The 19,079-nt window shown below is 37.6% G+C and overlaps 1 protein-coding gene across 5 annotated transcripts in view; it reads right to left on the bottom strand.

Moving 5' to 3' along the window:
* igf2bp3.S (insulin like growth factor 2 mRNA binding protein 3 S homeolog) overlaps positions 1–19,079 on the bottom strand; it is an 84,638-nt gene that overhangs the window by 46,894 nt on the left and 18,665 nt on the right. For all 5 annotated transcript variants that reach the window (XM_041567076.1, XM_041567074.1, XM_041567077.1 and 2 more), the window contains exon 3: positions 6,719–6,767. In XM_041567076.1, coding sequence (XP_041423010.1) covers positions 6,719–6,767 — 49 coding nt within the window. The remainder of the gene's footprint in view (positions 1–6,718; positions 6,768–19,079) is intronic.

Below are 19,079 nucleotides of genomic sequence, written 5' to 3' on the forward strand. Positions count from 1 at the left end.
GAAATCTTTTAACCTGGCCGATCAAATGAATGACCGATCTCCATGGGACGAAAAATGTCAGAGCTCTCCACACACGGTCTGAAAATCGTACAAATCGAGGATTCGTACGATTGGATCTTTGTATCTATGGCCAGCTTTAGGCATTGGGGCGGGCCAGGCAATTACTTTCACTTTTCATTCTGCACTTCCTTGATTTCACTGCCCTCCTTACAATCCCCCTCACTCCTCACCAGCTAACTGTGTAACCAGTGCATGGGCGTCAGATGTCCCATTCTGGCACAAACAAGATTTTGGCATGATGCAAAGCTGGTCTTAAAAGGGAACACTGGCTTCCAAATCAAAATTCGATAAAGAGGCCCACTGAACACCCATAATATGTTCTGTTCATGATTGAAATCATGTGTGCAGGGAATTGTGGGGTTTGGAGGATGCTGGCTGCTGATACAAGGTAACAGTAGTCAGCCAGCTCAGCAAAGTAGTCAGAGAGATCAGAAGGAGAGCAGGGGTTAAGGGCAAGGCTAGACATGGCGTTTTTAAAAAAGCTCTGTCAGGCGTAAATGTGTTACTTAAACAACACGCGACCATCAACACTCATTTTTCATGCGTTTTTCAGCACGTAGGCTTCTTTTCCAAACATGCACTTCTCATTGTTCTCATTCCCCATAATTCCGCTGGTTGGAAATAGAAAAGCTATTTAGAAATAGAAAAACTATTTACATGCAAAATGGAGAAGGAATGATTATCAATACGCAACGTAATTAAGTCACCGGCCCTAAAAACGTATATGCGTCATTTATCTTGCGAGAATTTGGACGCCGTATTTAAAATACTCTGCATATTTACGTAAAGTGTGGTTTCAAACTTGCAGATCCAGTAGGGTCAATTGATTTGGTAGTTTGACGTATTGGCGTTTGTTAAAAAAACACCAATACTGGCGTCCCATGGCTGATTTCAGCTTGCAATCGCCCTGTGAGCATTGCCATAGTGCGTTTTCCATTAGTATTTACGCCCGACGAAGCTTTTTAAAAACGCAATGTAAAAACACCATGTCTGGCCTTGCCCTTAGGCTTAGGGAACTGTTCCAAACCATTACAAATCATGAAAGTCTTCATATTTTTGCAATTATTATTGCAGAGTTGCTTGAAATTGTGTTTACTTTTCAAAAAGCTTAAGTTTTTTGTGTCCCCTTCCCTTCAACAATAGCCTTTACAAAATGGCTGCTGCCTATTTGCGGTGATTGAGAATAGTGAAGGAAACAAGATATTAAATAATTTATATAGTTTAAGTAAAGTTTATTTTGCAGGACTATCATCATAAAATAGGATTTGGAATTATTTCTTAGGGTGAAAGGCCCCCTTTAACTTATACATGCTCAACTTTACTCTGTGAGAAATGCAGCACTTGAGGTGCAGCAACAGTTGTAATTCTGGGTCGGCCGGCACAGCTGCAAGTATGAAATAAACAAAGTGGTTTGACACATGGCACATACAGTAAACCATAATGCCATTTAGTTACTTAATGCACTCTCTGTTCCCTTGAATGGCAATTTATTGGCAAACAATATGACAGTGTGAAAACACCCTGGGTACAATAAGCCTCAGGCTTCCAAAATCTTTTTATAAATATCACACCTTGGGACTCTCAAAACTGATGTGCTTCTTCCACTATAACAAAGAATACAGAATAGAGAAACATTGGCATCTCTTTTGATGGAGAAACACAATATGAATGAACAGCAACACCCCCCTAACAAATGGATGAATTGAAAAAAAAAAAAAAAAAAATCAGCCTCACTAACCATGTTAGAAACATAGCTGACAACTATGGGTGGGAGATAAAATCATGACTTAACTTACGTTTTGTATAATCGGAGAATTCAAACAGTAAGGTCCCAAGTCATTGTCGAATCTGAGAAGTCATTCACCATTTCATTACTCGCTGAACTCTAGAATGTCAGGGTGTGGTGACCACCAAAAGACAGGAGGAGGAGGGAACGGAGTGGCATAGAGTAGAATACAAACTTATGTGGTTATAGGGGGGGGGGGGAACGGAGTGGCATAGAGTAGAATACAAACTTATGTGGTTATAGGGGGGGGGGAAATTATAAAAAAAAAAAAAAGTTTTCACTGTTCACGCACTTCCTTATGCCTGCTGCACACTTTTATAATATACAGTATATGCTGTGCTAGTTGAGCTCATTATGAGTAAGCATGTTTTAGATGGTGAAACATTGAAAGCTGCTTTGGTTCATAAGCAGTATGCCCACGTCTAGATTTTACTATAAACAAATTCCCCTTGAACATTGGAGCATACAAAAAAAAAAAAAAAACTTAGATAAAATATATCTAGTCCATCATATGCACATTAAAGGAAAACTAAACCCCTCAAACAATGTAGGTCTCTAAAAGAAATATTGCATAAAACAGCTCATATGTAAAACCCTTTTTCAAGTAAAACCATTTTCATAATAGTTTTTTAGTAGTATGTACCATTGGGTAATCATAAATAGAAAATTGGCATTTTAAAAAAAATAAGGGCCGCCCCCTGGCATCCTAGGATTCACGGTGCACACAAACAAATCATACATGTTAGGTCACATGAACCAATTCAAGTTCTGTGTTTTACTTTCACACTTCTTCCTGTTACAGTTAGAGCTGTAGTATTTCTGGTTAGGTGATCTCTGTGGCAACACAGAGACCATCACAAAATGGTGGTTTAAGGCAAGAGATGTAAAATGGCAATATTTACTTAAATATATATACCAGTTTGGTAAGATTCTTTAATATGTCACTGCATTTGATATAAACTATTTGTTGCTTAAGTATTCATTTTGGGGGGTATGGTTTTCCTTTAACAAAAAAAAAAAAATTCCCACGTGTTTGAAAACAGCAGAACCGCGATGGTTGGAACAGAGCACCAAATGAAATGACTGGTGTATAAAATAGCTTAAAGCAGCAAGATGGAGCAAGATGGAGAGATAGGATGCCGCTGCTTTTGTTCTGGCAGGAAGCCATCTGTGTACAGAACACTCCTGCACACGTAAACAGCCAGTTTACAAAAATCACACAGCAATGAAGCAGTGCAGCTTCCTACTACAGGTATAGAGAGAAAAAGGCTGCACTACCAATCGTGCCGCTTAGGGATTAAAATTTCATGTGGCTAGAGAAACACTGCAGCTCAAACCCTTGAGAGACAATCCTGAACCACGGCCAACAATCACTTAATATATTTGTTTCGGTAAAATGTGACCGTTTTTAACGAGACAATGTAATAAAACAAAGTTTGATTCTTTTCCATTGGATAAACAAACAGCAGCAGTGTATCTGTACTGGACCAGCAGTATTACTGGAGTGAACTTGCTATATACAAGTATATACAGTGACTAAGGAAAACAACAGAAACAGGATACCTTTGATCTAAACTATTTCGCAGGTTTCTTACCTGTAAGTTCAGAAAACTAATGAAGGTGACAATTTTAGTTTTTCTTGGCACATATGTGAGGAATGGCTTTACCCAGCTGTTTAGATCATATTCTGTCCCCGGAAATACTGACTGGTCAGATTGTGGATACGTTTATGCCAGGAACTCCGATTAAGGACTTACTCATTCTTCAAATGATTCAGAGCAGCACAGGCATCGTCATGCTAAGCAAGACCAAACAACTCTTTCATTGCCACAGCTAACAAGGTCCACAAGAAAACGTTATTTGGGAAACAAATGCTCAGACGGATGGAATTTTTATCTGTGTTTTATTTGGGAGCTCAAACCTGCCAAGATCCAATCAAGCCAACTGTGCTCATCATTGTTTGTTTGCATGGAAATCTTTCTACAATTCTACTTACTCAAGACTTCTCAGGGTGCTTTACCATTAAGGGCTAAGATGAAAAAAAAATATTGTTGGGTATTTACACACTTAAGAAAATTCAAAAACAATCTCAAGGGGGGAGGGGGCACAAAATTGTGAGAGAAATAGACAATTTTTTTTAAAAAAAATCTCCACTTGTTGTCCAAATCAGTGTGTGAAAGAATAGCCAACTAATATGCTCTTACATTCTACCAGTCATAAACCGGTCTTCAAAAGACTAGTTTAAGCAAGTAAAAAACAGCCAGTGCAACTTTCACATTCTTTCACTTGCCATATTTTATAAATGCCACAACAAGGGGACTCTGATGACTTAAGATATTGTAGGTATTGGGCGATTTTATGCACCTGACAAATTCTTCAATATAATCAAGTGTATATAAACTATTCGTGTGTAACCCACTTCCATATATACAATGTGCTTCCTTCGCTATTCAATCAATGGCAGTGCAAGAGGGGGGGGGAAGAGGTACAGCAGATACCTGAATGTCTATAAACTATAGGTAGGCAAAATATAGCAAATAGATTCAGTCATATGCATGAGTGCTCTCACAGACCAACAATGTTTTAGAGCAGGGGCACACGGGCAGATGCCCGCGAAATGGCACTCGGGCGCTTCGATTTCCGCCCGAAGAAGAGGCGATTAGTCGCCAGGCGACACTCTCCCTGAATCTGCCCATGTGCCCCTGCCCTAATGCTGCTGCACAAAAGCTTTTGACCACATTATAAAAATGTAAATATTCCCTTAAACAACAAGAGGTGCACCAAGGTATGATGTCAACTACTACATTGTTTGCAAAAGCACCAATATTTTCCACAAGGCTAAATAAAAATGTATAGACCGCAACCAATGAACAAGGCGTTCAACCAACAGAGAGCAAGCTAAAGGGATCTGGTTTAGAGAATATGTACATACCAGAAACATTGTCAAACATTTTTCTTTAGCACTGGCATCTACATTAAAGGAGTCCTCCGCCCAAAACTTTCCAATATACATTAAAAAAATGTTCAATGGTTTCAAAGTTACTTGTAACTGCTATTAAAATCAGTGTTTTTTTTTTGTTTGTTTTTTAATTTCCTGCTCTCCGGAAACAATGTTACAAGTCAGCTAATAAGGTCGTGGAGAAGAACGGATTCCTCTTACATTGCTTTAATAGTCACAGCCAGATAAAGGAATACACAAATACTTATTTCAGTTGCAACTACATTTAAAATTAACTGAACATTTTAATGTACATTGGAAAGTTGCTTAGAATAAAATCTTCTTTATGTTTTTTTTTGGGGTAAATGACCTCTAATTTTTTTTTTTCTAAATTACCTTGAACGTTTTGGCAGTAAAGTGTTCTGCTAGCTGAAAAATTGTGGGAATCTCATGCTTATAATGTACCATTAAACATATATGTTTCTAATATCAGCCTTTTAAGAAGGAGGAATATCTTTTAGAAAATTACTGGGGTAAGTAATAAAAAAAAATTTACTGGTTGCTATGCGTTACCTAGAGAAAATTGTGCTTTTTTTTTTATTTTTAACAGGTGACCAGTAAATGCTACTTGCTTATTGGTTGCTACAGGTAGTTAGGCCTGTAGCAAGCTTTGTACCTTTTATAAGATGAAGAGACTTACTAAAAGAGGCATTGTTTGCAACAGGTCTACTCTAGTGATGTGCGGGTCAGGTAAAACCCGACCCCACCCTCCCTCCACAAAAGGGGCGAGAGGAGGGATGCAAATGGGGGTGTGAGGACGGACCACACATCACTAATCTCCTCCTTCCACAGAGCACCAAAGTGATAGTCTTCTAAGGTGTCCCTTACAGTCATTTTTATGGTCAAATATATGATCAAGATCTCGACAGATCACTTTGTATGAAAAAATTTATTGAATGGCAACATGGTATATAACCTTGTATACCACTGCCCTTATTGAGACCAATGAACTTCAAAGAGATGTCTAATAACCACATTTGAACTATAAAATACATATTTAAATGACAAAAAAAAAAAAAACACCACCACACGATTCATGGGTTGGGGGGGGAAAGGAAGTGCTGTGCTGTCATTTCTTCACCTTTTCTATTGGCTACCCTTGCAGTGGCCAACACATATACACAGTAGGGAAAGACTGTTAACTGTTACACTACTGTACACATGTAAGCCCAAGCCAAGGACAACTGTAAATATGGTTAAGATCAGTGATCCCCAACCAGTAGCTCGTGAGCTACATGTTGCTCTCCAACCCCTTGGATGTTGCACCCAGTGGCCTCAAAGCAGGTTCTTATTTTTGAATTCCAGGCTTGGATGCAAGTTTTGGCTGTATAAAAACCAGGTGCACTGCAACAGAGCCTCAATGTAGGATGACAATTCACATAGGGGCTGCCAAATGTCCAATCACAGCAATTATTTAGCACCCCTTTTTCTTCTGAATGTTGCTCACGGGTTGAAAAGGTTGGGGATCCCGGGTTGAGATTGCAACACAGAGCTCGGTTCATTTTCTTCCCCAAATTGGTATCATTCACTCAAACAGGAGCAACAACCTGGTGAAAAATCTTAGCAATTTCATTCACTGGGTATGCCCAACAATTCGACACCCTGTACCCCCCACCCCCAAGGGAATTAGTCTTTCCTTATACTTTAAGAGATAGAGTAGGAGTAATGTGACGCAGGTAAAATCAATAAACATCTATAGGGATACATATTACGTTATTTGTAGTTGCATCAAACATAAAAATGCAATTGCTTTTCGGTTCATTATGCTGGTCAGCCCTGCTTATTATGACCCCAAAATGAATACACAGCTTTAATAAAAAAAATATAAAAAAGGCAACACAAATGGTTACTTGTGAAAAAAAAGTTCACCTTACCTCCCACTGTAGATGAGGTGGTATGTTCCTTATCTGAAGCTTTCGACTCCTGAAAGATAAAATATTTTCACTGAAAACTGCAGTTGTGCCTAGCTGAAATAGGTTCTCTCTATTTAAAAAAAAATAATGCATTAATCGGACAGTTCTATTAAAGTTACAGCGATAGAAACACACAAACACAAAAAATGGAATTGTTTGTTTCGTATAGGTGTTCATAAATTCATTCCCAGAAATGTGCAAAGACTTCAGTAAAGAGCCAGACTTTCAACAATCTTTAGGAGTCACACATTCACACTAGCTACTGGAAAGGCAAGTAGCTAAAAGCCAACTAATCAAATACAACTGCTGATAAATTCCAGTCATTCTTGGCTTTTTGAAGTTCAAACCATTCAATTAGATCACTGTATTCTCAGGTTGATTGTAGTTGGGGGGAGGGAGGCAAGAGGGTTTTTGCCCCCCCCCTCCAAAAAAAAATAAAAAATGCTGCAGTCTATCATGTAGTGAATCAGTTAAATTCTTTGTAAGCAAAGTCTTTTTCTGGGAGTTACAGCCAAATCTTTGTGGTAGGGAAGAGCTTGCAGAGCAGAATGCTCAAAGGATGAACAAGTAAATGCCTGAGATGCCATTTAATCCTTGGGATTCCCAAGAATGTGTACATTAAAAAAATAAATAAAAAAATAAATCACTTTTATTGGTTGTTATTCATAGTTTACTCATACCCATATGTAAGCGGGTGCACAAAATGTCTATTAAGGTTAATTGTGCTGAAACTTAACCCTAAATAAGAGTCTCGTCCATTTGTTCAACAAACGCGTGGGAGTCAGAATGTCTATATTCTAGATCTTCTATTTTTATGGAGAGTATAATGGTAGATTCTCCCTTTCAACCAGCAATATTAACTGTATTATCTGCACACCATGTGTTTAAAGCCATCTCGTTGTCACTAAGCATTCCAAGGATAGCAAGTATATGCATAGTTCAATACATGTGTTTGACAAATTTGCTTTAACGGGGCTTCTATCCCCCCTTCCCCCCAGAATAAAGGGGTTGTATGACAGCAATACACAAGGAGAATTACACACGCTTCATTTTATATCTCTTGTTATGAAAATGGAGTTTTAAAGAGGCCCTGTACCCCTTTGTTGAACATGAAATTAATGAATAGGGCTTGGTTTAACATACTTTTTGCAGATTGTTTTAATCATGAAAATCTTCAGGTTTTTGTCACTAAGAAGGGAGACTGACGTTACTCCATGTTTGGTCCCCTTTATGCATTGCGGTGACTTACTTTTTTAAATCTGTGCCCTGGTAATCAATTTATCTACCTTGCAAGGGCCAAAAATGGAGTAAATGTAACTTGCCAGCAAAAGCAAAACCATAAACAGCAAAAGAACATAAACCATAGAAAAAAGTATTACCAACACAAGCCTCATGCACTACTCATTTTTATCATGGTAGACACACCACACATGGAGTAATACAAAAATAAAAACAAACAGGTGGTTTAAGGATGATACCTTTATTGGCGAAGATAATTGTAGCAAGCTCAAGCTTTCAGAACAGTTTAGTTCCTATTTCAAGGAACAGGGCTGGGGCGGTCTGGGGCCATCAGGGCTGCTTCCTCAGGGCCAGCCTCCACCGCCCACAACCCCCACGCTGCTCCACTTGCTCAGGGTGTGGATTTTGGCCAGCCCTGGGGCCCCTCCTGCCATGAGGCAAGGCTACATTGCCCCTGTCAAGGAACTAAATGTTTTGAAAGCTTGCTATGATTAGCTTAGTTAGCCAATAAAAGGTATGACCTGTTTTTTTTTTTTGCCCTGTGACTGCCTAACATGGTACAACAACTTTACATGGGGTACTACATAAATTCTTCTCACTGAAGTTTTTACACTCTGAGCCCTATAGCATTGGGGAAAACAAAAGAAATATAGGGACTGCACACTGCAAAAAATACACTCACATGTTCAGCTATGGCCCAGTATTGGGCCAATACTGGGCCATAGCTGAACATGTGAGTGTATTTTTTGTAAATGTAATAAACTTTTGCCTTTTAAATTTTGAGTGTGCAGTCCCTATATTTATCTTTTGTTTGATTATTTTTTGGAGACTTTATATGGGCGGTCTTCATGGGACAAGCACCTCACTATCAAATTGAAATTGGGTGTGCGCCTTCTAAAAAATCTAATTTGCTATATACATTGGGGATCTTTGCAACTGCAAGACAGATCGCTAGAGCAAGTGCTGACGTAGCGAAGAATTTAAGTGCAGCAGTCTGCCCTGGGATGGAGAAAAGGTTTAAAAATCTGCAAACCTTTCCCCAATTCTCTTCATATCATATGGACAATAATGAACATTTCACTGGCAAAAAATGACCTAATTGCAAGAGCATAAACCTGCATGGCACTACAGACTAGACAAGTCACTAAAGGATGATTTTCAGCAACAGTGGAAAGGTGTATCAGTATGGCTTCTCTTGTCCCTATCTATCTAGCCCCTGTGAAGAATAACACATCGCAATATGAAAATCTGAATTAAAATATTTGACTGCACACATACAAAAAGCATTATATTTGATTCGTGCCCAAGAGACTGCTGTAAAACTAGACTAGAACATGTTAAGATAAATAAAGGTCCGGGGCCAGATGGTATTCATCCCAGGGTACTTAGCGAGCTTAGCTCTGTGATTGCCAAACCTCTTTGCTTAATTTTTCAGGATTCTTTGAGGTCTGGCATGGTGCAGAGAGACTGGCGAATTGCTAATGTGGTGCCACTATTCAAAAAGGGATCCCATTCTCAGCCTCAAAACTATAGGCCAGTTAGTCCGACGTTAGTGGTAGGAAAGCTTTTCGAAGTGTTAATAAAGGATAAGATACCGGACTTCATTGCAAATCATCATAATACTATGAGTTTGTTAAAGCATGGTTTTATGCTTAATAGATCTTGCCAGACTAACTTAATTTCTTTTTATGAGAACGTAAGCAGGGACCTCGATTCTGGGATGGCAGTGCATGCGATTTATTTAGACTTTGCTAAAGCATTGGATACAGTGCCACACAGAAGGTTACTGGTTAAATTAGAGAAAGCTGGCCTGGAACATAGTATTTGTACTTGGATAGAGAACTGGCTAAAAGATGAGACTACAAAGAGTGGCGGTAAATCGAAAATTTTCTAATTGGACCAGTGTTGTTAGTGGAGTACTGCAGGGCTCTTTACTTTCCCTTGCTTTTCAACTTGTTTATTAATTACCTGGAGGTGGCCATTGAAAGTACGGTTTCTATTTTTGCAGATGATACTTAATTGTGCAGATCTATAGGTTCCATGCAGGATGCTGTCACTTTGCAGAGTGATTTGTCCAAGTTGGGAAACTGGGCAGCAAACTGGATAATGAGGTTCAATGTTGATAAATGCAAGGTTATGCATTTTGGTAAAAATAATATAAATGCAAGTTATACACTAAATGGCAGTGTGTTGGGAGTTTCCTTAACTAAGAAGGATCTTGGTTTTTTTGTAGATAACAAGTTGTCTAATTCTGGGCAATGTCATTCTGTGGCAACTAAAGCAAATAAAGTTCTGTCTTGCATAAAAAAGGCATTAACTCAAGGAATGAAAACATAATTATGGCTCTTTATAGGTCCCTGGTAAGGCCTCATCTGGAGTATGCAGTTTTGGACTCCAGTCCTTAAGGGGGATATAAATGAGCTGGAGGGAGTGCAGAGATGTGCAACTAAACTGGTTAGAGGAATGGAAGACTTAAATTATGAGGGTAGACTGTCAAAGTTGGGGTTGTTTTCTCTGGAAAAATGGTGCTTGTGAGGGGACATGATTACACTTTACAAGTACATTAGAGGGCATTATAGACAAATAGCAGGGGACCTTTTAACCCATAAAGAGGATTGCCGTACCAGAGGCCACCCCTTTCAGACTAGAAGAAAAGAACTTTCATTTGAAGCAACGTAGGGGGTTCTTCACAGTCAGGACAGTGAGGTTGTGGAATGCACTGCCGGGTGATGTTGTGATTGCGGATTCTGTTAATGCCTTTAAGAGTGGCTTGGATGATTTTTTGGATATACATAATATCAAAAGATATTGTGATACTAAATTCCATAGTTATGGGCATACATAATTTACCTGAGAGTAGGGAGGGGTATGTGTATGGATGCTGGGTTTTCATTTGCAGGGGTTGAACTTGATGGACTTTGTCTTTTTTCAACCCGATTTAACTATGTAACTATGTTCCACCACAAACATCATATGAGCTCATATGATGTTTGTGGTGGAACATAGTTACATAGTTAAATCGGGTTGAAAAAAGACAAAGTCCATCAAGTTCAACCCCTGCAAATGAAAACCCAGCATTGTGCTTTAACACCTTGTTTTTGAAATAAAAAATAAAACACATCCACAAAATGGGTTAAAAGCACACACATGCAGTGCACCACCTATAGATAAAGGACAATGGCAAATAAGAACTTCAAGTAGTCTGCACTGACATGGAAGCCACCCTGGGTGAATGTAAGCCAAGGTAGCCACACTAAAATAGCTATTAACAACACAAAATGGGGGTGGAGGGGTCATGTATGCCATTACTTTTTCCCTTTTGTATCTGCCCATTGGAGAATGTTAAACATATAAAGATTTCACTCTTGCATTGCTTCCTCTAATTTCTGTCAAGGTAATGGTTCTAAATGCAGTTTTAACTTTACAGAAGACTTCACCTCATTAGTAGATTTCCCTTTATTAAGGGCTATGCTGTTTAATACAAATAAAACTGCCTTGGTCTTTTTAATTCTTAAAATATCATGTGGATGGATTTTTTCCATTCAAAGCAAAATTAGCAACCCTAAGGTTTCAAGAAAGCTATCGTACAGCAAACCCACTGTAAAGATATTGTAAAAACAAAAAAAACAATTAAAAATGGTTCCTCTAAATGTACATTAAATTTATTTTGAAAAGACACTCATTTTAGTGACTAACATTTTCTACAGTCTATATCTATTTGCTTTTCAGTTTATGAACATTTAACTTTCTGCCCGAAGTCGCATGCAAATTCTAATTGCAGGTACTTGTAGTTGATATAACTAGAAAATCTTATGGGAAAGTGTCAATTAACAGCCTTTTTCAGTCAGAATATGATCTTGGGAACTCTTCATTCAATGTGCATATAAAAGTAAAATGCATGCTTTTGTCCTTTATGAGGTATGAGGAGTCATAGCATTAATGGAGAAAGCAAAAAGACAATATTTACCTCCGAGGCAAGGTCCTCTAAACCATGACTATTACAAGAATGCATGTTAGTATGCTCCCCCTGTGTCTGCTTGAGTTCCCTATCTCACTCTAAAACATAAAGGCAGGTTAACGCACTGTAGTGTGCAAACATGATAGACGCTTTAAATTGTAAGCTGTACTGGTCAGGGACCAAAATAATCAGTGTAAAACTACCCTTACCTTTGTTGTGCTACATAAACAGATACAAAAACAATATATTTAACTGTGCAATGAATAATGATTAATTTAGGGATGCACCAAATCCAGTATTCGGTTCGGGATTCGGCCTTTTTCAGGAGGATTCGGATTTGGCTGAATGCCTCGGCACGACTGAACCCAAATCCTAATTTGCATATGCAAATTAGGGGCTGGGAGGGAAATTGCTTGACTGTCACAAAAGTAAAAAATGTTTTCCCTTTCCCACCCTTAATTTGCATATGCAAATTAGGATTTGGGTTCGGTATTCGGCAAATCCAAAATAGTGGATTGGGTGCACCCCTACATTAACTGCAAATATTCTGTATAAATATCTAAAAATAGATATTTTGTCAACAGTGTGGCTGTTGTCAGAACTGCACTAAACGCTTAAGAAAATACCACTAAACAATTAAAAGGTGGTTATGGCTATGGAGGGCAAAGAAAGGATGAAACTGCAGTAAGACCATCCTAAAAAGTATGAAAAAATTTATTTGCCTCATTAAATTTGGACAAATTCAATGGTAAATTTTTAAAAAGTTAAAGTGATCAGTTAATGTGTTTTTTTTCCTAAAAACTATTTCAACAAGATATTCTACAAACTCAAGCTAGCCACTGCCATCTCATATTTCAAAAACAGAAGACCTGCCTATGGTGTGGGTTTGCCAGTGACAAATGTGTTTTTGATAGAAAGGAGGAGAAATAGAAATATACAGAAACAAAATATTAAAATGATTTTTAATCTGTATATAAAGACAGATAATTCCTAATTTTCAAAAAAAGAAAAAGGCAAACACAAGGGCACATTTTTACAGCAAAAATAATATAAAGCATAGCAGCCACATACCCAGAGGGAAAAATATAAATCTGTTTAAAGAGATATCATAAGCACAAATACTACCTGCTTCCTAGGATTTCACCAGGGCATAATCATTTATGGGTTTCCACATTCTAAACTGTGGTAAATTAAAGAGTTAAATTAATGTTTTAGCTCAATTCAATCTCTGAATAAGACAAGACTGAATTACAGATCTATCTATATCGGAGACCTGGGATTTTCTAGACTAGGAATCTTCTTGTAATGTGAAACAATTCCTTAAAAGGATACTATAAACAAAGTTGTTTTGTTACAGAGAAAAGGCAGTTTTGCCCTTTATTAATCGATATATGCATTCCTGGATAATGCACCTGTACCTGCAGGAGGGCTTCTGAAGTTTGTGTAATGGCATTCAGGTAAATATAATATTGGTTAACCCCAAATTTGTCACCTCTGAACCCAGAAACAATTTAATCTGTACTGGACAACTCTGAACTCGTATAAAAGTACTAAGTCAGCCATGCATGGTCCAATTGCCAGGAGAAATACTTTCCAAATTGCTCACAGATTATTTTTTAGCAAAACATGTATTATAATGGCAGCTACACAATAACACCACCAATACTACAATCAAGTTGATGTGGCCAAGAATTACTCTTCTTGCATTTGCATTAAAATGTATACTACACATGCTTGCCTTGGCAATTTTTTCCTAGAGGGGAAAAAAAAAACCCACTTGTGGGAGGTGTAAAGAAAAACACAAGAGTTGTCTAATAAAAAGTATGACAGTTTGTAAAAACAGCATATATGTGCTACACTGAGAAATATTCAGACAACTCCCAGTCTCAGCATCTCTATTCCTGCTGAGAAACAGAAGATCTAAGGAGCCATTGCCCTAATCCAGCAGCAGCCGAGGAGCTTAGACCTCAAAGAAATTCTTTAAAGGGGTTCTCCACCTTCCAACATTTTTTTTTGGTTCAGTTGTTTTCAGATAGTTCACCAAAAATAAAGACTAAGTACTTTTCTAGTTGAGTGTTTTTTTCCCCAATACTAAGTTTGAACCTTCATTTTTCACCTTCTTATGTCTTTTTGAAGCAGTTGCTGAAAAAATGTAATCAACTAATGTTGTTAGTTGTTACAATAGTAACAGCTTAGAATCAGCAGCTGCATTACTGAGCTGCTGGTCCGAAACACAAGAGACAAAGTAAACTTTAATTTTGGAAAAACAATTAAAAATAAAATATGGAAATCTACTGGAAAAGTCTATTTATGTTGATGGCTAACAACAAAATAATGTTCGGAAAAAGAACAGCCCCTTTTACACATGTACAAGGCAAAAGGAACTCAACCAGGACCTCAACAGGCACGCACTGTATACCCCAGGAGCAGCAAGCAGCTACAGTATTTACAAAAATCTGTCTGAAAATGTTCATTCCTAGTTATCATTACCACAGAGGTGGTCAAACTTTTTCCAAAATAAGATATAACATTTTAAAGGGAAACAATAGTTTAACAGTGAAAAATATATTTGCAGGTCCATACCTTAGGTATTTTAGGATTAATAACTAGCAAAGATCATAAATTATACGATAGGCATTTACCCTGTATGGTGATGTTAAATATAATTAGTCTATCATTAAGAGTTGTATAAAAAAAATGTCCATATTAGTATTGTGCTTAAAATTGGCATATTTAGGCTTATTTGCATAAATAGGCCTGAGAGTCAAAGGAAAGAGGGATGTGCTTATGATTATTAGCCTTTATTTAGACAGCCTTGAAATATACGTAAAGGGATACGGTCATGGAAAAACATGTTTTTTCCAAAACACATCAGTTAATAGTGCTGCTCCAGCAGAATTTTGCACTGAAATCCATTTCTCAAAAGAGCAAACAGATTTTTTATATGCAATTTTGAAATCTTACATGGGGCTATACATTGTCAGTTTCCCAGCTGCCCCAGTCATGTGACTTGTGCCTGCACTTTAGGATGGAACTACTTTCTGGCAGGCTTGTTATTTCTCCTACTTAATGTAACTGAATCAGTCTCAGTGGGACTTGGCTTTTACTATTAAGTGCTGTTCTTAGGTCTTCCAGAGAGCTGCTATCTCGTTACCTTCCCATTGTTCTGTTAGGCTGCTGGGGGGGGTGTTATTACTCCAATTTGCAGTACAGCAGTAAAGAGTGATTGAAGTTTATCAGAGCACAAGACACATGACTGGGGGCAGCTGGGAAACTGACAATATGTCTAGCCCCATGTCAGATTTCAAAATTGAATATAACAAAATCGGTTTGCTCTTTTGAAAAATGGATTTCAGTGCAGAATTCTGATGAACTGATGCATTTTGAAAAAAACATGTTTTCCCATGACAGTATCCCTTTAATGTACATTCTGCAGAATATGTTTGAGCTTCATAAAATTTCTGATAAATCATCTATGGTGACTACCATCATCACACTGGTTACTATAATGAGGAGCCAGTTAACTTTCCTATATGTATTTGGATTCTGGAGGAAACCAAACTACCATTCTAAATATAAAAAAAAAGCAAAAAAGTGCCTTATATCCATTACATGCTTACTTTATGCTGCAATTGCTTTAATTATTGTATTTGGCCTTAAATTGCAAATTAACACAAATAGCATTTACACTAATGCCATGCACACTACAAAACTCCAGAGATATTCAACAACTAAAAAGGCCCTTCCATTTAAAGCAAGAAAAAGAGTAGCCTGGCAGTCAGACAAAAGCCAGCCAAGTTCAACCCCTTTTATTAAACTGCCACACAAACGCACAATTAAAAATGACCAAGTGTGCCTGGATTACACGTAAATCATTGTTCAGTCTAACTACATTTAAGTACAAAATTGTAATATGAATGAAACAGTCTTAAAAATTTAAAGTAAACATCAATTTAAAATAAACTAGAGTCTTTTGCTTTCAACAAAATAAACCCCAAAATAAAAGCATGCACTGGTGGGAAAATGAAAAATGGTTCCAGTTGATTCAAAGTTGAATTTCTGTTATTTTGTGTCTGCCATAGGTATAAATAGCCTTTCTGCAACATTTTTTATGTGGTTCTGCATGCACGTGTATTCCCTTTGAAAGCCAAACAAATAGGGGGAGGAATCAAGACGCAGTAAATAGAGAGACAGAGGAGAATGCATAGCTCTTGGATATGTTGCAGTGTCTGTAATGGGAGGATGCAACTGAGCCAAGGATACTTTGAGTAACACTTCTACTCGTTTATTTATTTTGTATTCCAGTATTTTTCTGGAGTATAACAAAGCTTAAAAAAAAATAAAAAAGGATGGTACTTCTTGCGACTTTTCCAGATATTTCAGAAAAAGGGATTTATTCAACCAAGGATTGTTTTGATTCTGATTGTAACCAAAAAAATGCTGTGTTCCATGGCAGTGTAGTCTATTTTAAATGATGATTGCAAGCCCACGTTCACAAAGATGTACATGTCAACTTCCTTTACATTGAACATCAGGATGCAGAGTTTCCTTTTACACCCCATCCCCCACCACCAAGAGCTATATAATCCTGCCCCTTTGGAAGTGCAGCAGCTTACGTTGCCTTGGGAACGGTGGGGCCCAATTTATAAGATCAATGGTTTGGCAGTAATGCAAAGCAGCCCAGGGCTTCAAAATGGGGATGAAAGCCCAGTGAGAGTCTTCCAATATTCTACTTTGCAACTTACTTTTGTGGTACAATCCATTAACAAGACATGCAATACAAAAAATAAAACTATTCAACTATAGAGATGGCTAAAAATGTATATTTTTGAAAAGGGTATGGGAACCTTCGCCACAGTACACAAAGTTAGATTTAAATTCCACAGGTATTTTAACAAAAACAAAAAAAAAAAAAAACTATTTAAAAGCAGTTTGCAGGCTTAGAACACAACCCAGATAATCCAAGCTATTTTTTGATTAATAACACGGTTTCAAAAGCACATGCCTTTGATTTATATACACTCTATAAAATGTTAAATTTTTTAAATCTACTTTAACCATCTTGCAGAACTCCGAAGACCACACCAGCTAGCAATTCAAGGATAGCAGATAAGGAGAAGACAAGACTATCTAGATCAGTGATGCCCAACCAGTAGCTCGTGAGCAACATGTTGCTCTCCAACCCCTTGGATGTTGCTCCCAGGGGCCTCAAAGCAGGTGCTTATTTTTGAATTCCAGGCTTGGAGGTGAGTTTTATTGCCTTAAAACCAGGTGCACTGCCAAACAGAGCCTCAATGTAGGTTGACAATCCACATAGGGGCTACTAAATGGCCAATCACAGTCCTTATTTGGTACTTTCATGCTACTGTTGCTCCCCAACTCCTTTTACTTCTGAATGTTACTCACGGGTTGTAAAGGTTGGGGATCCCTGATCTAGATACTACACAATGCTGACTTTGCACACAGAACAGGCAGCACTGGAACTTTCTTGATCCAAAAACCACACATGTATTTACCTTTGGACTGTGAAGGATCTCAAGACACCAATAGGTGCATACACCCACTGTGGGATCTCATGTTCCAAATGATTGTAAATCTTCTGTTTATAACCAAAGCTTATGGTAAAACTTCACAGTAAAATCTTGTTGCAGAGGTGTGTCAGAGTGATGGAAAGCCGCAAATGAGGTAAGAGCAGAACTACAGAGACTATCTTTGTGGATTTTACATATGAAACAATGGCATCTTGTGGACCTCCGCACAGCATGTATGAGGTTTGTCAAGCTATAAGAGTTTTTACCAAAAGTGGACATTTAATAACCCATTTTAAAACCCACACTGAAAGCAAAATTAGGACTCTGAATTGTATAGAATCACACGTGCATGCCATGGCTCAAGCTGCAACAATTCTAATTCCATAAACACACATTTATAATATGATAAAATCTCCGTATGTGTGCATACACAGGTCTGTGTGAGAGGAAGAAAGTTGTAGAGCCACAGAATTCCTAGCAGTGTGCTATACGATACACTATACATCTTATTTTAAATGTACTCAAACTGTACAGACAATAAAATATGCTACTGTTTAAAAAGCCAGAGTCAATATCTGTATGCAAGCCAAGAACTGAACTATTATTTTGCAGAGATCTATAAACCAATACCAAATTAAACACACAAAAAGCAGGATATTCTGGGAGTTGTAGTTCAGTTTAATCAGTCGCACAGTCTTTGGCCCATTTTACTGTTCTTTTTTGCTTACTATCCACCTGTGCTGGACTTTTTGCTCCTTATAATAACATAGCAGTTTAAAACGGAAATCAGAGTCTAACTGACCCATACATTTTGGAAGTAAAGTTTCTATTAAGGCACAAGGAGGTCACAGTATATTATAAAAATGAAATAAGCTCATTCATCAAATGTGTGAAAACAAAGGGTACAGGACTAAAAGATAAGTCTTGTAGGAAAAAAATGTACCCCTGTGTTCAGTAAATGCTACAGAAATTTGTAGCTGCTTCTTGTTGCCAACTACAGGAAGATTTTTGTTTATAGGATGGTAAGATTGGATTAGCATAGGTTTTTCCCATAAAAATAAATAGGAAACAAAAAATACATTTAAAATAAACCACCACTTTTTAGCCAAAGGAAATAAGGCAGGGACTAAGCAGTTAATTATTGCAGCCCTGTGCAGGTCCTACTTCAATTGTCACCAGGCTGCCTTCATACAAGTGTTAAAGACCTTCCCTAGTGCCTGTTGCCAAAAGATTTAATTACCAGTGTAAATGACATTGGATATGGTGACTTGGTTATCAGCATAAAGTTATCCTTGCCAAAAAATTACTTTAAAGAAAAATAAAAAAAATTTACATCAATAATTGTAACACCAATTTATAAAAATACACCAATGTATTTTCTATATAAAGCATAATATGTAATAAATTGACACTTGCTATGGAATTCATGTGTGAAACTCATCTACTGCTAATAAGAAAAATAGGATACAAAGGCTGGGGAGAAATGCAGTACAAGCAAAATCTATAGGGGACATTGCAGCATAAAATGCAATTGTATTAATCCTCTTCTTAAGGAGAGAGAGCACAAGTCATAACATGAAGAAATCAGAAAATT

This window comes from Xenopus laevis, chromosome 6S (genome assembly GCF_017654675.1).
Source record: "Xenopus laevis strain J_2021 chromosome 6S, Xenopus_laevis_v10.1, whole genome shotgun sequence".
Taxonomy (NCBI): domain Eukaryota; kingdom Metazoa; phylum Chordata; class Amphibia; order Anura; family Pipidae; genus Xenopus; species Xenopus laevis.